Raw genomic sequence first — 22,468 nt, forward strand, 5'->3', positions numbered from 1 at the left:
ATCAGCTTCTGAGATTGAAAGTTGGATCTCCCCCTTTTCTTCTGATAAGACCTCAGAACTATTAAAATATTCCCTGAGTGGTGGGCCCCAATTTTGGCCAAGCTATTCATCCAGAGGATCACAATGGGAGTTCCCCCATTAGGGTGGAAATGCAGCATTATGGTCTTTTTATGTAAAAATGAGGATAAATGGGTTCTCAGCAATTACCACCCAATTAGCCTGCTGGATATAGTTTCCAAAATATACAGCAAAAATTTCTTGGGTAAGCTGGAGGGCTGAGAAGCATCCAACTTGATCATCTGCCAGAACAATCAAGTTTCAAAAAAAGGGCCACATTCACTTGATCATTGCCTGATTGTATACACTGAACATAGGCATGTTAAAAGTCACTGGTTTGCATTATGACCTCCTTAGGATTCTTTGGTGCTGAAGGGGATTCCTATGTGTTACTGGATAATAAAGCAGTCGTATACACGTTACTTTTCTCCAATGCTGAATGTTCAGGTGAAGATGCAAAAATTAATGGATTGTACGAGAGTGCCATCATTTCCCCTCTCAAATCAGTGGTCTTGGATCTCAGCACAGGAAGAACGTTTACTCTTGAAATAAACAAGCAAGCTTTGTTACAGTTCCTGTGGAACAGCAAGTTGGACAGTCACAGGTTGGCCACGCTGCACTGTTTGCTGCTGCATGTTGGGAGCACGACAGACTTGGAAACTGAGGTAGGGAAGCACTTTTCTTTTTATCATAGAAATGTGGGTGCCAGGATTTCTGGCCTATAAAATATGAAAGCAAATACATCCCAATTTACTAAGGGCTTCAAGGATACTATGCCATATAGCCCCGTACAAAAAAGTTATGGGTCTTTTCCTCTCACCCCATACAATATTTTAGCAGGTCATCTTTAGAGGGAGCTTCTGGATTGTGTTTGTTAGGCTGGTCAGATGAGTGGGTCAGAGTTCTAGCTGGGCAGGTGTAAATTGGGAAGCTGCGTAATTTTTAATTATTCATTCTTATTTATAATTGAATTTGTATACTGCTGTTCTCAGCAAGCTGATTTGTGGCGGTTCACAATAAAATATTTCATAAAATACAATATAATACCCAAAACATCATAAAATACAATTCCTCCCATAACCGTTGGCAGACATCATAAAATACAATCCCCCTCCATAAACGTTTGAAGACTACTATTGTACTAGTTACATAGAAAGAACTAGAATACAGTATAATTAATTCAGGAAGATTAAAATAAGAGAATTGGCTAAGAACTGAGAAGGGTTTGAGAACTAGTCCTGCCCAATAGGATTGCATCTGGAACTCTGCAAGGGAATAGTGGTGGTATGCACCTTTCTTGTCCATGGCCAGCAGGGGACAGCATTGGTAGCCAAGTCCTGCAAAAACAAAGCCCTGGGATTTCCCAGCCGATGGTGGGATAACCATCAGTGCCTCAAGATCACTCACTCACTTCCATGGCAAGCCCTTTACAACATACGTTAGCCAGTGTTAAGTAGTACTTAGAGTTTGGACTAGAAGCAGGGAGACCCAGGTCCGGTCCTCCTTTTCCCATTAAACTTCTTGGTTGAACTTCTGCCAGTCATTCTGCCTCTGCCTAACCTACTTCACTAGGTAGATATAAGGATCAAATGGAGAATGAATTAGGCATATAAACCTCCGAAACCTCCTTACAGGAATTGCAGGATAAAACCTCACTAAATAAATAGTGATCATTTCTTTTTTGTTGTTGTTGTAGATAATTAAGTGGATTTCTGAGAACATCTCAACTTGTTTTACATTCGACCCTATACAGGAATTTATTATTGGTAGGTATGTCTAGGATTGTATGTCAGCCTAGAAGTAAAGTGGGCACCATGATTTAATTTTATTTAAAATATTTATTTATATCCTGCTCTTCTCTCAATCAGTGAGACTTTTTATATCCCACCTCATCCAAAGTTCTACAACAGTAAAATCAACATGAAATAACTCAATATGTTAGAGTTATCAATTTAAAATGCCTTGTTTAAAAGAATAGTCTGCAGGCTTTATGGAATCCAGAGCTTCTGGCTTTCCACAGGGCCCTGAAAACGGAGCTCCTCCACCAGGCTTACGGTTGAGGCCAGGGCAAAGAGAAGATCTATGGGCCTCCCCAAAAGAGGAGTACCCCACCATATGTTGTTGGTGGTGGTCATCCTCTCCCCTGATTTCCCAGCAAGGTGGGTGGGTGGGTTGTTGCCAGTTGTTGGTAGCTCTCTAATTGCTGGTTTTAAGAGAATAGATGGTTTTTTTAGGGGATTGTATTGATTTATTTTATCTTGTAACCCACCACGAGCCGGCTTTGCTGAGTATGGTAGGTGATAAATATAAATATAAATATAATAGTAATAATAATAGTAATAATAATATAATAGTAATAATAATAATAATAATAATATTAACTTAACATAATGCTTCACTGTTGAGACATGGTTGAAATTGATGTACGCATTGGAGGTGGTGTCCTGCCTAGGCCCAGGAAAGCCTCATGCTCTTGATCTGTACATTTTCTATGCTGATATAAATTTCGAAACAAGACAAAGTATAGGAGATAAGTAAGAAAGATTGCTTGCTGAGAACAAAAAATCAGAAACCAAACACACTGACTCTGTAACATGGAACTGTGACATTAGTAAGTGTATGCACTGAATTTAGCTCTTTGAGTACATAAACCCTAGGGCAGTGGTTCTCAACCTTCCTAATGTTGCGACGCTTTAATACAGTTTCTCGTGTTGTGGTGACCCCCAACCATAAAATTCTGCAAGGGTTCTTTCACAGAAATTAAACTGAAACTGACCAATGGCATGAAGATCCATTGTTCATGATTGTATATAAATTGTTTTTTTCCTGCAGTTTCTCAGTTCAGTTCTGTCCCACCATGCCTATCTCGCTCTTTTCTGCTGCGTCAAACAGACAAACACTGTATCTCTGTCTACCCTACAAGGCTATTGTGTGGATGGCACCCCCCCCCAGCCAAGCTGCTTGCCCTGCCACGACCCCTGTGAAAGGGTCGTTTGACCCCCCAAAGGGGTCCTGACCCCCAGGTTGAGAACCACTGCTCTAGGGTATCGTAGATCCACTAGTTTATTGTGTTATAGGTAAAATTTCTTGTGATAGATTCAAGTGAGTAACCGAAGTTCAGATCCAGTGGCACCCTTAAGAACATGCGGTGTGCCTGTACGTGACAGAAAAATATGTATATAGTTTACTTCTGCAGCCTCAGTGAATGCAGCAGTTTGTCAATAATAGATCCAGTCATGTCTTCATAATAGTCAGTCTGATTTATATGTTGAAAAATCATTTCCTTCCCATGTACACAGACTTGATAAAATGTTATTCTCCAATATTTGAACCACACAGCTGCATCTGTGATTAGCATATTTTGTCATTGGTATCCTGACCTATCTTAGTCATCACTGCTTTGTATTTAGGTAACCACAGATCTACCCATGTAAGATATATAGATTCTCTTGTGAGAATCTATATATCTTAAACATGGGTAGATCTGTGGTTACCTAAATCTGGGCTGGGACCACACTAAGACAAAGGGGGTTTTCTCCAAATTTGGAGGGACCTCCAGGTCAGTCTACCTTTATTGGAATAAAAGGACTTCCAGGTTTGTAGGAAAATCTGAAATTGGTAAAAAAAAAAAAAGTACATGGAAGGGTTAACCCCCCCCCCCCAAAAAAAAAACAAGCATCATGTGCACATGGCCAGATAATGCACTTAGCTCCTTTTTTATCAGGCCAGGCTGTATCACTGATGGTGGTAATGGTGGTGGGGAAGTGGCTAAAAACTGCATCATTGATGGTGGGAAGCGTGTCCAGGAACCACAACTGCATGGCTCACAGTGGGGGTGAGAGGGAGCCATGGCAGGCCTCGCAACATGCCCAGAGGAAGGTGTAGCTGAGGAGCAGCACCTGGCCATCAGCAGCTTCAAAAGCCCATGGTGAAGAAGCATCTGGGTCTAAGACCTGACAGCAAGTGAGTGAAAGCTCTCAGGGGCAAACAGAAGGTCACCTCCACAGCTTCCTAACTCCTCATTACTACTAGGCCTGCTGTGGCTCCTTGCCTCGCTGGGTAGCAGTGAGTTGTTGGTGGGTGGGCAGGGAAGTTGTGTTTTGCTGAAAGTATGACACTAGAGATGAAATGATATAATCTTTGACTGTAAACATCCTCTCTCTCTTTCTCAATTTGTTCAGCTTCTTTATATTGGAAAATGTGTCCAGAGGCAATCAATCTGGATACACTTTTGCCATATACGTCACTGGTGTGTTGGGATGAGGTAATTTTTTTAAAACTTCTATTTAATATATTATGGAGGTCTTTTCCACTTGGGAAATATAAGTACATGCAAGTTCTTTCTTCTTTAATAAATTTGCTTGAAGAATACGCAAGTTTTTCATAGAACAGATGCATATCCCCCTTTTTTGTAAGGTTCACAACCAGTGTTACAATTTACACTGCATCAGGTCAGGAAAGGTGCCACACTCCTATACTTTTGCAAATGGAATCGATCAGAAGAGCTTTTCTATAAACATAATTATATCAGGCTAGTTCAGGAAGGTTTTTATTTTGGAGGATCAATGTCTGTGGATTGTACCACTATGTACACAACACAGTGCATGTTCTATTTACTGTTTACGGCATGTTTCATTGTTTTCTATGATGTGATACCATTTTTTTCATTATATCCACCCTCTGTATCATTCCTAATACGGTGTTTGCTCAGATTTTGGTAATCTTAATCTTTGATCATTTGGTGTCTCTTAATACTGATTTACATTGTGCTTATTAGATATCTCTGAGATCTCTAGCTGAGAAAAGCAGTAAATAAATATCCTGTAGGCATTTTCTGTCATACTCCTATCTTTTGTCTATACAGCTCATTCCTGGAATAGAGTACACAACTCACATTACCTCATTACCAGTACCGAAGGTAAATTGTCGTAAGAAAATATGGCGAGGGATATGGGTGATGGATGGCTCTAGTGCTTGGAAGGCAAGGTTCAAGAGGACTCATGATTGTAAAAGCTGTAATTATTACTAAAAACAAGCAATACCTCCAAAATTCTAATGCAATTTGTACCCTGGCTCTTATCTTCACTTGCAAATATTTTGTTATTTGTTGTCAGCATAGATATATTTTGAAAGTGCAATCTGACTTCAGGATAACTTCTATCTTTAAACCGCTCCTGCAGAGTGGTCTAAATAAAAGGCTAAGGGGTAAAGGGGATGAGAAAGGGGTGGGCTGAGTCCAGGATAAAAACTCGGAGGGGCCAATTAGGAGCCTGATTGGCTCCTCCGAGTGTCACTCCAGGGCGGCTCCCCATTGGCTACTTGGACTGTCCTCGGCTGAGCCCTCTGGGGAGTTGCCACCAGAAGCGAAGAGCCTTCGCCACTGGTGAGTCCCTGAGAGGCGACCGGGGGGGTGGGGGAATGGCTTCAGCACGGCGAAAGGAGCAGGCCCAGCATGTCAGACCCGCCGGGCCTGCTCCTTTCACTGCACTGAGCCAGGGACCGCAGGGGGGGGGAGGGGAGGAATGGCTTCAGCGTGGCGAAAGGAGCTGTGTCGGAGATGCGCCGGGCCTCCTCCTTTCACCACGCTGAGCCACAGATCTCGGGGGTGGGGGCTGGGCAAAAGGCTTTCCCCCCTTCTGCCGAGCCCGCCCCCCTCCGTGCTACCCTCTGCCACTGCTTCCCAGCCCACCCACCCACCCTTCGCTACCTTTCCCTTCCCCAAAAGGACCTTCCCCCCCCACCCTTCCTCCAACCTCCCACTAGCGCCCGCTGTATTTTGCTTACAGCGGGATTAATATCTAATTTAATATATCATGGAGGTCTTTTTTCACTTGGGAAATATAAGTCCATGAAGGTTCGCTCTTCTTTAATAAATCTGCTTGAAGATTTATGAAGTTTTTCATAGAACAGGTGCATATCCTCCTTTTTTGTATGATTCATGATCAGAGTTACAATTTGCACTGCATCAGGTCAGGAATGGTTTTTTTTAGCATATTGAAGTGGAATCTGTGCACATGAAAGGGGGGGGGGGAGAGAAAAGCCAGCTCTTGGGTCACAAATTTCCAACTTATTGTAAGTTACTAGTTGCTTAACTAGCATGTTTCCACATTTCTGCTGGAATTCTAGGGTTATTGGTGAAATAAAACCATCAGTTTTCTAAAACCAGCCGTAATCAAATCATAGTCAAAACATTGTAGTTTCATAAAGCTGCCACTAGAGACCACTGCTGTTTTGCATTATTTCTCATTTCTGGAACACATACTTGCTGCATGAAGTAGAATCTGCTGATTTTTTACTTTATGAATGGCACATGAAATAAAAGATTTGAGCATTTAGAATAACTTTGAAAAATGACATACAGTGCATTTTGTATGGAGTAATTCTTAATGTGACATGAAAATGTTTTTGCTATTTAATAATCTTCCACAGACAGCATAATTATTGCAATTATCTTGAGGAGTTTGTAATGTAGGTTAACCAATCACAAGGTGTTCCTGCCCCCCAAATATTATCATTTAAATGTCCACTTTGGGGCTTCATTAAAGTAGAAAAATATCTGGGTACAAAAAATCCAATGTCTGGTGTCCTAAGGCATTAAAAGCTCCTTAAACACTAGCTGTTGTATGTCCTGGCCCTGTGTGCAGCGTTACTCTTTGAATTTCAGGTGCAAAATTGCAAAGGTTTTTGGGGAAAGTTGATTTCAAACCTGGAATGTGTGAAGTATGCTGAGTCACATTTGCGTTTCAACAGCAAGGTGCTTTGGAGGGAATGGGAGAAACTGCATTTGAACAAGGTAAATGAACAGCGACCACAGTGGCACTGTGTTAGAGGTTGTGTTTTCTTGACAGAATAAACCAAACTGAAATGCTTAAGTGAATCTTGTTGCTGAATGTCCGAGGTCTGGAAACAGCTATGGGACCTGGGCTGGAAACTTGCCTTCTGGTGTGCTGACTGATAACTTGAGAAATCCTTGTTTTAGGACTAGGAAGTTTTGGTATTCCTGATCTTTATTGTCTTGACAGGTTGAGTGAGCGTGGCTCAGTCTGTTTGTTCTAAAGACAGAAACTAAGGCAGTCAAGGCATTGTTCAAATTCTTATTCGTAGATGTTAAGGCAAATTATACTTTCTTGTATTTCTGCTACAGCAGTGAACTAGGAGAATATGAAGACGTTCTGGCTAAGCACTTTGTATTATAGAATTTGTGTGGGCTTCTTGAGAGCTTTGCAATATCCTCTCATTCGTAGAGTGTTGGTAGAATGGAATTTATCTCCTAATGTTTCTTATTTTAGTTAATGTATGCTTTATTTCAGAGAACTGAAGGGAAGGGGATCAAAACATATATGACAACTGTATTTGAATATGCAAAAAAGTAAGTTGATTTATAATAATATTGCTCTCCTTGGAGTTGATTGACTATAGTTTGAAATCAAACACTCTTAAAATTCAAAGTGTAGATGTCCTTTCTATGCTCAATTAGTTTCGGGGAATGAACTCTCCAAATTAGTTTTGGGGAATGCTAACTAGTACTTTGGCATTAATCTTGTCTGTATTTTTCCAAGAAAAACCAGCTGTGTTTGAGATCTGTGGGGAACGCCTCTGGAAATGATATTCCCATAAAAACCCAGGGTAGACAAAAAGATTTTACCTGATGTCTAGCAGACAGTACAGCAGGTACCAGAGAAACCTTCAGGGGTGGACTGTTCAAAAGGCAAGGTCTCACCACTGAAAAACCTATATATCTGGTCACCACCCATTTCTACAGGCAGGGTCACAGAAAGCAGGGCTTGACAAGAATCTTCAGGCTGCACAGTTTAGAAGGAGGTGATCCTTCAAGTATCTTACCTCCAAGCTGCTTAAGACCTTAACACACTTAACACAATTTAATTAACAAATAAAATTGTGCCTCCTTAGGAGAATCCTGCTTCTTCTTTTCTGTGGAAACCAGTCACAATTTAAATTGTGAATTGATTCCACAAAATAGAAGAAGCAGGACTTAACAAGGAGGCACAGGCAACTTGCTAGGGAAGAGAGCCAGCTTGGTGTAGTGGTTAGGAGCGCAGACTTCTAATCTGGCGACCCAGGTTCGATTCTGCACTCCTCCACATGCAGCTAGATGGGTGACCTTGGGCTCACCACAGCACTGATAAAGCTGCTCTGACCAAGCAGTGATATCAGGGCTCTCAGCCTCACCTACCTCACAGGGTGTCTGTTGAGGGGAGAAGAAAGGGAAGGTGACTGTAAGCCGCTTTGAGACTCCTTCGGGTAGAGAAAAGCGGCATATAAGAACTAACTTTTTCTTCTTCTACACAATTTCCTCGTTTAAATGTGAATCCTTAAGATACCAGAAGATGTCCAGGAATTTGAAGCACGTGTCTGTGTATATTTGTGTCTATGAATAATTTTTAGCAAATCTTTTAAAGCACACTTTGATAACATTGCTTTCCCCACAGGGTGCTTTCCAACTTCAATACATGGAGCACAGGTAAGGCAAACATGCCCTCCTGCCATCATTGTCTTATCAAAATCCTGAAGAATGATGTCATATTGAAATCCTTTTCTGCTTGTCACCATAGACTGTTGAAGCAGGTATATTTTGAATCCTGCAACATTACTGAAGTGTAAGATCGCATTTTTTCACTACAATGATGGTATTTTGCCTTTGTTTTTTTTAATGAGTAGGACCATTGAGAGATGGACAGTCAAAATACCTTCCTGGGGAATAAATTGTAAACCAGTATCTTCACTTTGACCCATTATGCACAGTGGCTATTACGACGGACGGCTGCCGTGCCATTCCCCGTGTACGTACAGGGGCAAGGCTCCCCTGGCGTACGGGGATGCCCCGGTGTAGCGTGCGCACATGCGCTGTGCACCAGGGCCAGGAAGTCTGGGATGCTGCCGAGCAGTGTAAGTGGTAGCAGCCGGTGGGGGGAGTGGGAGGGGTTGGGGCCGGGCAGGCCGAAAGGCCTGGTGCTGTCAATTATGCACAGCGCCAACCCACCCCAGCCCCTGCTGGCTCCTGTGGTATCCCGGGGACTGTGGAAGTTCCCATGTTTGCATAACATGGGCCTTCTGTGGCCCTGGGCCGGACCATGCCCGCATTGGTGGCAGGGGCATGTATAAATCCCCGATGCCCTGCTGCCACCAGCACGGGCATTCCGGCCTGTGCCTAAGGGGTCTTTGAAATAACATTAGATAAGTAGAAATGTAACCCCCCCCTCCGGCATCTTCCCTCTATAACTGCGGCCCTATATGCTCCTGGCAGACATCAAAACGATATGTATGATTCAAATAGGCTGAGGTTACACTTAGTGGGAGAGATTTTTTCAAGTGCTTAACCCTCCAGTTCTTATCAATGGGATTTTAGAGAGACCATGTTTACCTAAAATCGTGGTGGCTTAAAGTCACAGTATTTGGATGCTGAGATTCCAGATCTTCTAAGGTCCATTCCATACACCTTGGAAGTGCGCTTTCAATGCCATTTATGAAGTAGATGGGAGGGGGGGGGTCTGTTAGGCTGCTGAGACCCATATATTTGTATGTATCTGATTCTAAATCAAATTTTAAAAACTTATTAGGCATTTGTTACAGGCTGCATAAGCAAATCATACAACATCACAAAATAACACAAATGACCAAAGTTTAAAGAAGGAAAAAAGTTATCAACAGTCAGTTCCTGGGGCCTCATGATGTCTTGGGATACTTAGCTACTCAGTTAGTGATATGAGGATTCTGGTCATCAGAAGATATAAAACCAGCTGCTTCTGAGAGTAACCTTTAAACTTGCATAAAGGAGAACTAATTAAGGAGTTCCTCAATATTTACAGTGGAGCAAAACATGAAATGCAAATTCAGGAGCTCCTAGCTGACCAAGGGCAGTCTTTCTTAATGAGTTCTCCAGAATCTGCTGTAAAGGACTGCAAAATACAAATCATCAAATGCTGTGAATATAAAAGCTCTGCAGATTTGCAGAGATATGAAGGCAAGAAATAAGTAGCTAGAGCCCTGTAATTAGGCACTGTGCCATACACAGTTGCAGGACGTGTCCTATTAGCTAATGAATAGTGTCCAACAGTCTCTGACACAACACTCTAAAAGCTTGTTTCTCCAGCATGAAGAGCAAGTCAAATGAAATGCCAATTGATTTTATGCAAAGTGCATGTTTCCATTAAATTGTCCATCTTTTATTGTACTGGTAATTTATACCCAAATATCTAAATGGTCTAACTTTTCAACAAACATTGCCCTTGTCTCTCCAGCAGAAACATCTCCAGGTCAAACACCATGATTTTGGATTTTTCAAAATTAATGGACAATAATTTGGAGTTATAATAAGCCACAAAAGTGGACACGAGGCATGCAAGACCCAGCTGTGTGCAGGGTGATAACACTGTGTCATCAGCGTATATGATGGGAACCAACTTTAGGAAAGTGGCCATCCACTGTTCACAAAACAGGCAACATGCATGGCTTTTTATCATTTTCAATGGCATCACAGTGAGAGAAACATAAGAACTTTGAACATGCTGTTGGGAACATAGATGACTGTTCTCTGGTAAAGCTTTGATATTCCCAGAGGGCAGAGCTTAAATATAAATATCAGTGAATAATGTGAACAAGAGAATGAGGGGCACTCCACAAGTGATGCAATCGGTTGTTGCCAGATACAGGAAAAGTGAAGTAGTGTCATGTTTTAGGAAGTCTGGGATGCCTTAAGCCAGGAGTAGCTGTTTATAGAACTCTCTACAACAGTCTTCTTCTCTGTTAAGAGATTCTATATAGAAGTTGCCAGTTGAAAACAATTTGAAATTAGATGTCCCTTGATAAAGCTACGTAGTGAAATGTGTTGGGATTAAGAATCCTACGTATTAAAGAATTAACTGAAGATTGAAGACTCCCTGGAAGTCTGTTTATTACATTGGAATAATTTGATGTACCAGTGCCTTATTGCTTGTTCCTCAAACTTCCTGGAGGGCACAGAGCAAATATAATAATGTATAACTCCTGCTTTGATGTAATGCAGGCTTCTGACACATCTGAAAGATTATCCCATTTGGGTCCACATTTGAAAAATGTTTTCAGGCTCTCTGGTATTTAGCACTGGTCCTGCATCATAGTCTTTCTCCTTCTCTTACATCTTTGAACTTCAGAAGAAAGACTGGTTCCTCTCTTCCAAGATGAAGATGATCAGCAGAAGCTGCTAACGGGACTGGTAGGTGATGGTTAATCTGTGTTCTGCATTAGAGGGCACAAAACTCTCATGTGTTGACAGAATATGTAAGTGAAATTACTGTAGTGGAATGCTTTCATGAGATATTGTTTACATCATGCAGTAATGCTCATAGATTACTAAAGACTGTAATTCTCAAAGGTTGGAATTCTCTGTCTTTGCACACATGCTGAACATCTTTTTGTAAATTTCTGAAATAAGACTACTCTTCCAACTTTTACCGAAAGAATATCTATGCAGAGGATCTTGGCTTTTCTAAGCACTGATTTTTCCAGTTTACTGGAATTGATTAATTTAAAGGCCACAGGACAGGATACCTTCCCTCCATTTGCTTGCAATGTAGCAAAACCCTGGGTTTAATTACTCTCCCATGTCTGGGGAACACATGGTAATGATAAACCTCATAAACTAAGTATTTAAATTTGCATGTCTAAGGTCTTGTGTTCTGCACCAAATGCTTATTTGTTTATTTACACAATTTATATCCTGTTATTTTGCGTTCACAAAGGGCCACCAATGCAGCTAATAATTTAAAACATGCATGATAAAATTCCATCTTAAAATCATTAAAATCCACCTCCCAATACACATAATTGATCCTATGGCATGGCTGCCGTCATGATCTTGCACCACTGCTTTTAGTTATGACAACAGAAAAGGGCACACAAATCTCCCTGGGGAGAGAATTTCAGAGCTTTGGTACTAGGACACTTTGCTCCTGTCCTGTGTTGTCACTCACCTAACCTCAGAAGAACCTTTGAAGATTTCTGCAGAGTTCAGGTAGGATCATAAGGAATGAATCATAAAAAAACAACTGGTAACAGCTAGGACCTACAAAGGTTGAATGTGTGTGTTGTTGTTAAAATTATATTACTTTTATATATCCAGCCCATAGGCTGTTGCAAATCAGTATGCTATGCACTATGTGAACTAATAGACCGATGCATTTCAGCCCTTATAGGGCATTCTTCAAAACTCTGGTTTTAACACACACCAGTTCTTAATGCATATAAAATATGTACTGCAGCCAATAAAAGTTCCAAAAACTGTGAATTATCAAGGACACTTAATGAAGGAAGATATCTAGTTTTCAGTCATTATCTCTCTTCCTAAGGCTGCCCAATGTGTATTGCAATATATGCACTAATAAGGAAATACACCATTGAAAACTTTGGACAGCTTTTTGGGTAGCCAGAGTGGTTTATGCAGAAGCTCCTTGGAGGAAGGGCCAGGATAGCTATCTTATTTAGAAATGTGGGGTGCAATGGCAAACTATATCTTTGTGTTTCTTTCCGTGAAAACCTCATAGGGTTGGCCATAAATCGGCCATGATTGACAGCCCGCCCCCTTGATGTGTATTAAGATGCAAATAGTTTGCTTCGTCTATTTTTCCTGTATCATGGCCAGAAATGTTTCAGCCATCAATACAATCCCAACATCATGTTGAAATACAGCCTGGGTAACAGAAACTTACCTCCTGTCTTCGCCTCCCCCTCCCCCTCCCCTTCCCCCTCCCCCCTCTCATTCATTCATTCATTCATTCATTCATTCATTCATTCATTCATTCATTCATTCATTCATTCATTCATTCATTCATATTTCTAGCCCACCACTCCTGTGAATGCTCAAGAATACATAAAATCCCCAATAAAATTACCCCTAAAAATATAAAATACAATATCAAAAAATACTATGGTGGAAAAAACAACTAAACCCCACTCGCTATCACCTCTAGAGAATTACATAAGAATAACCTGGCAAAGCCTAAAATTTGTTGGATTCTCCTTTGCAGATGGCTGTCCAGCTGAAGGATCATCTTATGAGACACCTACGATCTGTCAGCAAAAAGAAGATTGAAGGGATAGCTGTGGATTATGTTTCAAAACTGGTTGTTTATTAATTTTTTTCAAGCTAAAGCAATGCTAGGTTTTGTTGTTGTTTGTAGGATTTATTCCTGGTTCACTCAAGAGGTGGAAGAACCTCAGGGTGGTTGAATGGGCTGCCTCACTGCCGGTGACGGGATCCTTGGCTACCTCCTTCTCCCGTGTGTGTGTGTGTGTGTGTGTGTGTGTGTGCATGTGCAGAGTGTGGGATTGGCCTAATGTAGAACCAAGTACTATAAGGCACAGTCATCTGGAAGTTCCTCCTTGCCAGCCTCATTGTACAGAAAATGTCCATTTTAAAAACACTTGATCCTGCAGGGATGATACTCCATTCCTGTTTATTTACAAGGATTTATTTAATGTGACTGACTTTGTTCACAGTTACAGTACAAAGTATATAATATTTTATTGAAGAATTCAGTTTTTCAGTATAACAAAGTTTGATAGTGTTGTCATGACTGCATGAGGTTGTTTGTGCCAAATAACACACTTCCTTTGTTTACCACAAACAATATTTCAGCTTTAATTTCTTCCTTACCTTTCATATAACACAAACTAAGATAAATGTGCTAAGGTAGCATTGGGTTTAGCAGTTTGCAGTTCTGTCTAGCAAAGAGTCTTGCATTGGGTATACTCTTAGTTTTGGTTGTAGAAACTAACAATGCTAAGCAGGGATCTAAAAGCATTGAATGATACTGTAAGGCATTTATGGTTTTACATTTTGTAAATATGCCAAAATTGAACAATACAAACCAAGATATATACTATGCAATTTTGTTAAAAGTAGCACATTCATATTTAGTAAGAGGAAATATTCCATATATTTAAAATTTTCCCATTCCCCCACCCTTCTGTTTTCAGAATTTTGAGAAATTTGACACCTTTAAGTACAGTATAGATTATTTTCCTTACTATGGTTATTTCATTGTAGGAGGATGTTGGTGTAAGCTTATGGTGGTACATTACTACTTTTTTAAAGTGACACATTCCATTTTTACAGTCTTTCCCATGCCTTCTTGACCAAGTCTGGAAATGTGGCTGCCATGCTTGTGTTACAACTTATTTAGAAAGCTGAGCTTTTGTTGGCTAATAGGCAATGACTGTTGGATTTTTGGACATTAATATCACTGTTCAGTTTAGTGTTCTGTTTGATGCATAGGAGTTCCAAAAGTAGATCTTTTCAATAAGAATTCAAAACACTATTTTATATTTTGTAGCTGGATTTAATGTATCGGATAATGGAAAATGTTTGGAAGAAATATAATCTCGATTCCTGGATCTTTTCTCTGTAAGTGGTTATTTTCTGTTGATTCACATTGAATTTAATCAGACAGAAAGCCTATACTTGGATCAGGAACAGAAAATAAGGCTTCCTTTGCCTTTGTAATGGTCAGAAGGTGACAGAACTTAGCCAAATACATTGTTTTTAACAGTGTGGATGTTTACTATGTGATTTTAAATGATGGCAGTACATTATACCAGTGCTCTTCAGTCTGTGGGCTCCTAGACGGGTTGCAAATAGGGCAGGTTGGTCATCAAGGCCACTGTGAGTAGTCGGAAGCCCTGTGTTTTCCTCACAGTCCATTCCTGGTCATAATCCTTTGAAAGTTCGCTTTGGGGAAAGGGTCTGATACTTAGGCACATGTGTAGAGAGCAAGCACATAATGTCCTTTTGCAAACAGGATGTGGCATAGAAAGATGATGAAATGAGATCACTCAGCATTATAGTGGATTTGTTTTTGGTACTGGCTGGTTCAGACACTCATTTTCTGCGAAAGCCATCTCCCCTGCTCACATCACAGCTTTGCCTACCCTTCCCAGCAGCCACTGAGTGTTCCATGCTTGCTTGCAGAATGGATGTCTTTCCACAATTCTGGCTGTCCTTTTTCCTGTCCCATGACTTCCTCTTGCATGCTTCCGACTCTTTGGAGGTGAAAGGAGAGTCCTAGGTCTGGAAAAGTTGAAGACCGGTGGCCTAGATAAAACATGTTGATTCAGCAACCTCCACACCAACCACATCAATAACATGGAACTTCATGTAAAGTTAAAATGTCAGAACTATGTTGCAGTGTTTTAGAGGGAGTAAATTGCTTACTGCATTTTTGGATGCTCCCATACAATGTTCTTTCTAATAAACAACCTTGATAGTAGCAGGCATATCAGAAGAGCAATAGCAGAGATCTGCCCCATAAAAAGGCCGGACTTTCTGTATATTCAGAAATTTGACTTAAACTAACCTTGAGGTTCTATGAAGGTTACACAAGAGATTGTGATGGTAGAACTCTTCCTTTGAGCTGAACCTACTTTTGATTTTGGAATGTGTATTCTAAGAAGCCCAAAAGGATTATGAGGAGAGGTAAGGAAGTGGAGTGGGTTTTCTAATGGGGTGTTGTTTTCCTTTGTGCAGTGAGCAGCGAGGTACTTCGAATGAGATTCTTGTGTTCCACTTCATGTGTCAGATGCTGTATGCTGCAAGTGGGATGTGTTTGCCTCTGCCTCCTGGTAAGCCCCAAACAGCAGAACTGAATACTTTATTTGTTCTTAGTTCCCTTCTAAAGAGGTTCCCTTTGCTTTAAGTAAAGCTGGCTTGGTGTAATGGTTAGGAGTGCAGACTTCTAATCTGGCAAGCCAGGTTTGATTCCCCACTCCTCCTCCATATGCAGCCAGCTGGGTGATCTTGGGCTCCCCACAGCACTGAGAAAGCTGTTCTGACTGAGCAGTAATATCAGGGCTCTCTCAGCCTCACCCACCTCACAGAGGGTGTCTGTTGTGGGGAGAGGGAAGGTGAACGTAAGCTGCTTTGAGACCCCTTCAGGTAGAGAAAAGCGGCATATAAGAACCAGCTCCTTTTCTTCTAAACTGTGATTCAGTGAAGCTCAGTCAGCTTAATTTCAGGCCCAAAATAAATCTATAAATTCCATGAGGTGACAATTGAGTGGATATGGCAATTTATGGAAAGCTGTCTTCCCTATAATGTTTTTTTGTTGTTGGGAACACTCCCAATACCACAAAGTAGCAAACATTGTTTTGAGCTCTCCATAATCTCATTCTGGGCTGGTGGCAAAGGGTCAGAAAGGAAAATTTGCGGGTGATACTGATAGAGTAGTTAACAGTAAACTGATTTCTGAGGTGACAATTTGGACGAATTTCTAAACACATCTCATTTGCAAAAGTGGGAAGTGGTTTATCAATGGACTCAGCATAGTTGGCCGGGGTTTTTCACCCAATTTACACAAAAGTCTTGCCGAGAAACTCAGTTGTGAGACTAAATGCTGGGAAAGCAGTCCCGCTCTGATTGGACAAGAAGCGGTTTTGAACTCTTCTTAATGCTGTTTTTGTATATTGTGTGAAGACCCCTATGAATGCACTAGTGACTGCTGTGCAAGGTTTATTCTGCAGGGGGGTTTACAAGTGTATGTGAGTGCAATAGAATATTAGATGTCAACATTTTGTGTGTGTGTGTGTGTGAGAGAGAGAGAGAGAGAGTGCACTTCATAGTTCCTGACTAGGTGAGAAATCATCTGCTATCAATCAGAGCTTGCAACTGTGCTTATGTAATTAAGGTGAAAGCATACTTGCAGTACAGTTAAATATGACCTTGCCAGCCTGTGGCTTTTATTGCTGAGGAAGAATTTGGCAGAGGAAGGTGATACTGAACTAATGATCTTATCTATGCATGCCTTGGGGTAGCTTTATTCTTTGTCTAATAGCTTGATTCACTAGGCCTACGTCATCTCAAAACACTTGCTTTCCAGTAATTCAGATGAAATCCACTGATAGAGAGCAATTTTTCAGTGGCCAGATAGCCTCCCAATATAGGTTTCTCCCTGCTAGTTGACTGTCTTTAAACCTGTGTCTTTAAACTCATTTTCTTTTCTCATATGAGAGCTGGCTTGGTGTAGTGATTCAGAGCAATGGTCCCTAATCTGAAGAGCCAGGTTTGAGTCCCCACTCTTCTGCATGCAGCCAGCCGGGTGGTCTTGGTCCAGTCAAACAGTTCTTTCAGAGCTCTTTCAGCCTCATGTACCTCACAGGATGTCTGTGGTGGGAAGAGGAAGGGAAGATGATTGTAAGCTGCTTTTAGATGCCTTTGGGTAGTGAAAAGTGGGTGTAAAAAACCAGCTCTTCTTCATATATACGGACACTGGTATGCATATGTGTGTATGCTTCTGTTTATATGCTAGCAGTTCAAATTTTAAATTATGATTGCTGATACAAATATTAAGTACTAACTTTTATATTGTGTTGTGACGGAGTTTGCAAATAAGCCTTTTTGGTCACTATATTATCAGTTAAGAAGAATGGTCATTTCCCACAAAAAGAATTATAATGTGGAACGCTGTAGTTAACTGTAGTTAAGAACCCAAAACCTCCTACGGGTATGCAGGGATAATTTAACTAAAAAACCTGACTTGCAGCTTCCACCATTTTGTTCTGATAAGGAATCTTGCATTCCTGTTCAAGCCATCTGTTTTTTCTTTCACTGCAGGGTTTCATACTCGGCATGCTGAACTGGGAGTGTGCTGCCTCCCTTTGTACACACTCCTGCTCTACATTGATCAAGGAGTGTTACACTTGACAGAAACTTGTGTTTTGAAACTCTTGAAAGGTAAGATGCAGATTGCTTCAAATACAATATTATGTCCATACTAAGTGTTATTGGGGGGTAAGACACAAGCTCAAGAAGTATTTAGTTTCTCGTTTGTCTTTCAAACCAAGCTAATTTTAGGATTACGGGGGGGGGGGCAGGGTCAATTCTGCACATGCTGGATAATGCACTTTCAATGCACTTTAGAAGTAGATTATCCTGTTCTACACAGGAAAACCCAGCTGCAAAAGCACTTTGAAAGTGCATTATCCAGTGTGTGCAGAATAGGCCCAGGTGGGTAGGATATTGACAAGCAAATCTTGAGAGAGAGAGAGAGATCTTTTTGTGAATCTGGTGAGCTAGGTCTGGATGGAATTAGCTGCTTAATCAATTTGCTTGTTTGTGTGAGCCACAACTTGGAATGGTTGTTGTCCCCTTCTCTGATAGAACCAAGATGTTGGTTTTATCTCAAGGTCTGCTACCCTCAAGATCTTGGCTGCTTCCACAGCAAGAATAGGCAGCAGGAAGCCCCCAGGTCCACAGGTGAAATCTATACAACATTGCTCTCATTCTAAGCGCAATTCATAGAATTTTTTTGGGGGGGGGAGGGTCTTCCTCTATGCTGGAGAAATACAAAATCTGTGTCTCTCTAATTCAAAGGACAGTGTTAGGAGTATCTATGCAGACCCAGCTTCCGTACTACCAGAGGGGTGGGAGTGGGGCTAAGGGCCACTTTCAAAAAAATGTGGCAGAATTTCCTACTGCTTTCTGTCCTCCAACTCACATACTTTAAACACTTTATGCTTTTTTTTTTTTACTTTCCCTGCAGAGCCATGCTGTCACATTGTGCTGCAGCAGAATGGGGGTGGGCCTGGGGCAAGGGGAGAAGCAAGTGTGAGCAGCAGCACTGAGTGGCACAGAAAGAAGTGCGTGAACAATGGCATAATCTGAATTTAAATTTTGTTGCATGCTTTTCAGTGGCTTCCTATTGAACATGAGCTTTATATATACTGCTATGCCTCCCCAAAGAGCACTAAGATCTAGTGACCAGCACTTGCTCAGAATCCCCAGCCCCAAAGAAATAGCACTGGCCTCAACCAGAGCCAGTGCTTTTTTGGTCCTGGCCCCAACCTGGTGGAATGCTTTCCCTGTGGTGAGATCAGAGCCCTCCAGGAACTTAACAGTTCTGGAGGCCCTGCAAGACAGAACTATTCCAACAGGCTTACAGGAAATTAACACGGAGACAGCACTGACCTCCCTACTCACAAAACCGATAATGCACCATCCTCAAACCCACTGTCCAACAGATATGAAGTTCCCCTTTACAAGATCCAAATAGAGGCAGTTTAATAATATAATTAATAATTTAATTGAAAAGTTTAATGGTTATCAGTTGTCATCAATCTAACTTTATTACATGAACATACCTGTTGTTACCTGCCCTGAGTGAACCAGGAAGGGTGGGCTATAAAAATAAAGTTGTTGTTATTATTGTATGTGAGTGAATCATGCTGTGTTTTGACCATTTAATTTCACTGACTATGTTGTATTTCTGCTTCATGAGTGTTTCAAGCCTCTTTACGTGCCAAATCGAACTTTATTACTACAGCATTTCCTTTCATTTTTTGTTGCCTCCTTTTCTCTCATGTATGTCTTCCTTTCGCAGCTCGGGCCAATTGTTTGTGCTTAGCCCCCTGGAAGGTTAGGCAGACTCCTGCAGCTTTGAAGCCTCTAGGTTAACTAAACTAATCTTCATGTTCTTCTTGGACTGCAAGTTTCTAAATTGGTGGTGGTGGTGGTGGGACTGGTGTGCTAGTGCAGCTTTTGAGGTTGAGCTTTATTTTGCATGAGGGAAAATTCCAGAACTAAACAACTTTTCTTAACCCTCAGTTTTTTTGTGTGTGTGACTATAAAGGTTCTTCCTTTCTCTAGATACAGCAGCCATTGACTATTCATCCAATAGGGAGTCTACTTGATCCGGACAATAAGGGCATTTGCATTCTTCTGCAAGAATTCTGTTATATCTCCTTTGCAACCTCAGCTGATTGTGAGATGTTTCACTTGCCAGCAGAAATGCTTGTTTAAACTTATGGATTTCTAACCACAGAAATATAGATTCAAATGAGTAGCCGTGTTGGTCTGAAGTAGCACAATAAAATCAGAGTCCAGTAGCACCTTTAAGACCAAAGCTCATGCCTTGAATAAATTTTTGTTGGTCTTAAAGGTGCTACTGGACTCTAACCACAGAAATAGTCTGTCAAGAAAAATTACCATTGAAGAGTATCTGGAAGAGAACATTAACAGTTTGTGTCCTTGAATACCAAGGACCAATCTTCATTTCAGATCTTTTTTTGAAACTTTTTACAGCTTACTTTCCAAATACTATTCCTTGCAGCTTAAGACACTCTGTTTGGAGAAGGAAATCTTTTAATCTAAATTTCTACTCGAATTTTTGGTACCCAAGAGCTCAACTTGCATGGAACTCCTAGAGAGAGTTATTGCTAAATTCTTTACCAGGTTTGTACTTCTGGAGTGCTGATAAGTTACCTTTTCCCCTATTTTGTGTTTTCCTTTGTTTTTTAAAGAGGTGGACAATACTGAAAAGAAAGAAAAGCTGAAACTTGGCATCCTCACAAGGCTGCCTAAGGTAATTTTGGGGTCTTGGAATATATAGCAAAAATCAATTCTGTTACATCTGTAGACTGTGTCACAACCAAATACAGCCAATGATAATCCTTAGTCAAAACAGCCAAACAATCCCCTAGAATTCAGGGTACTGCACAAAGAGAAACCAAAATGCTGTTACCCGAGATCAAAGGCTATCACCTCCCCATATGTAGCTTGTTCCATACAACTGTGAGACATTCCTCCCAGGGAATTGCTGGTCACTATCCCAAGGCCAGGGAGTCAAACTCAAAATTCCATTACAATGCCATATCTTACAGTCACATTATCTGTAAACAGCCCGTGGCGCCACGGGCGCCACGGACTGTATAAAGGAGTAAGGGGTAGTGGGGAGGAGTTAGGGCGGGACCGGTCCGGGATAAAAACTCAGGGGGGGCCAATCAGGAGCCGCGAAGCGGCTCCTGATTGGCCCCTCCGAGTGTCAATCCCGCCCCAAGCAGACAATGGGGAGCCGCGCGAAGCGCGGCTCCCCATTGCCTGCTTCACTCGCTCGGAAAATGGCGGCCCGCCTGGTGAGAGCCTCGGCTGGGGGGTGGGCTGGGAAGCCTTCTCTCGGCCGGCGGAGCGGCCTCGCAGCGTTGTGGACGCTGCGAGCCCGCTCCGCCGGCCGAGAGAAGGCTCCAGAGAGCCTCGGGGGGGGGGGGGTGGGGGGGGAAGGGAAGCCTTCTGCCGCCGGCCGCAGCGGGCTCACAGCGTCGTAGACAGAAAAAAAAACCCTGTAGGAGCCTTTCGCAGATCCAAGCAGCAGAAAACAAAACCCTGAAGGAGCCTTTCCCAGCTCCAAGCAGCAGAAAAAAAAACCCCTGTAGGAGCTCCAAGCCGGCACGCCCACGAGAGCTAGCAGGAAAAAAAAACCCTGTAGGAGCCTTTCACAGCTCCAAGCAGCAGAAAAAAAAACCCTGTAGGAGCCTTTCCCAGCTCCAAGCAGCAGAAAACAAAACCCTGAAGGAGCCTTTCCCAGCTCCAAGCAGCAGAAAACAAAACCCTGAAGGAGCCTTTCCCAGCTCCAAGCAGCAGAAAACAAAACCCCTGTAGGAGCTCCAAGCCAGCACGCCCACGAGAGGCAGCAGAAAAAAAAACCCTGTAGGAGCCTTTCCCAGCTCCAAGCAGCAGAAAACAAAACCCCTGTAGGAGCTCCAAGCCAGCACGCCCACGAGAGGCAGCAGAAAAACAAAACCCTGAAGGAGCCTTTCCCAGCTCCAAGCAGCAGAAAACAAAACCCCTGTAGGAGCTCCAAGCCAGCACGCCCACGAGAGGCAGCAGAAAAACAAAACCCTGAAGGAGCCTTTCCCAGCTCCAAGCAGCAGAAAACAAAACCCTGAAGGAGCCTTTCCCAGCTCCAAGCAGCAGAAAACAAAACCCTGAAGGAGCCTTTCCCAGCTCCAAGCAGCAGAAAACAAAAACACTGAAGGAGCTCCAAGCCGGCACGCCCACGAGAGGCAGCAGAAAAAAAAACCCTGTAGGAGCCTTTCCCAGCTCCAGGCAGCAGAAAAAAAAAACCCTGTAGGAGCTCCAAGCCACGAGAGGCAGCAGAAAAAAAAAACCCTGTAGGAGCCTTTCACAGCTCCAAGCAGCAGAAAAAAAGACCCTGTAGGAGCCTTTCCCAGCTCCAAGCAGCAGAAAAAAAAAACCCTGTAGGAGCTCCAAGCCAGCACGCCCACGAGAGGCAGCAGAAAAAAAAAACCCTGTAGGAGCCTTTCACAGCTCCACGCAGCAGAAAAAAAAAGCACCTCCTGGTGTCCCCTGGGTCCTAGCGCCCATTGCATTCCTGGTTGCAATGGGCTTTCTTGCTAGTCACAAATAAACTACTATGTAGTTGTGTTTAACAGCTATGCCATGGTGTTATCTATTCCACTTAATATTTCTGGTAAGGGCCTGGAGGATGGTTTAAGTGCAATTCAGCGCTTAACACCCACTCAGGGCAGCTGTCCCACCCCTGAGTGCCTCCTCCTCTAACCGGCTTGCCTGTCTGTCCAGCGGCCAGCCAACTGCCTTCCATCCCCCACCCCTGACCACTCCCTCCTC

General features: G+C 42.2%; 2 protein-coding genes across 12 annotated transcripts in view; one reads left to right on the top strand and one right to left on the bottom strand.

Annotated features, from left to right (window-relative positions):
* The window catches only part of GSAP (gamma-secretase activating protein), a 53,907-nt gene that overhangs the window by 25,764 nt on the left and 5,675 nt on the right, over positions 1-22,468 (top strand). For 6 of the 11 annotated variants that reach the window (XR_013231091.1, XM_077338070.1, XM_077338072.1 and 3 more), the window contains 13 exons: positions 415-722; positions 1,754-1,823; positions 4,239-4,321; positions 4,922-4,975; positions 6,722-6,850; positions 7,368-7,426; positions 8,508-8,539; positions 11,208-11,269; positions 13,080-13,175; positions 14,388-14,458; positions 15,578-15,672; positions 17,660-17,779; positions 20,344-20,405. Coding sequence is in view for 9 of the 11 variants with exons in the window: in XM_077338070.1 (XP_077194185.1) it covers positions 415-722; positions 1,754-1,823; positions 4,239-4,321; positions 4,922-4,975; positions 6,722-6,850; positions 7,368-7,426; positions 8,508-8,539; positions 11,208-11,269; positions 13,080-13,175; positions 14,388-14,458; positions 15,578-15,672; positions 17,660-17,779; positions 20,344-20,405 (1,241 nt within the window). In the remaining 2 variants the exon portion in view is untranslated. Of the gene's footprint in view, positions 1-414; positions 723-1,753; positions 1,824-4,238; positions 4,322-4,921; positions 4,976-6,721; positions 6,851-7,367; positions 7,427-8,507; positions 8,540-11,207; positions 11,270-13,079; positions 13,176-14,387; positions 14,459-15,577; positions 15,673-17,659; positions 17,780-18,205; positions 19,925-20,343; positions 20,406-22,468 lie in introns of those variants that run through there. The other 5 variants (XM_077338073.1, XM_077338075.1, XM_077338071.1 and 2 more) reach the window with 3 other exon arrangements.
* The window catches only part of CCDC146 (coiled-coil domain containing 146), an 82,659-nt gene continuing 77,149 nt past the window's right edge, over positions 16,959-22,468 (bottom strand). Inside the window, exon 19 of the mRNA XM_077338065.1 lies at positions 16,959-17,209. Coding sequence (XP_077194180.1) covers positions 17,048-17,209 — 162 coding nt within the window. The 3' untranslated portion in view covers positions 16,959-17,047. The remainder of the gene's footprint in view (positions 17,210-22,468) is intronic.

The sequence above is a fragment of the Paroedura picta genome, chromosome 5 (assembly GCF_049243985.1).
Source record: "Paroedura picta isolate Pp20150507F chromosome 5, Ppicta_v3.0, whole genome shotgun sequence".
NCBI classification, from domain to species: domain Eukaryota; kingdom Metazoa; phylum Chordata; class Lepidosauria; order Squamata; family Gekkonidae; genus Paroedura; species Paroedura picta.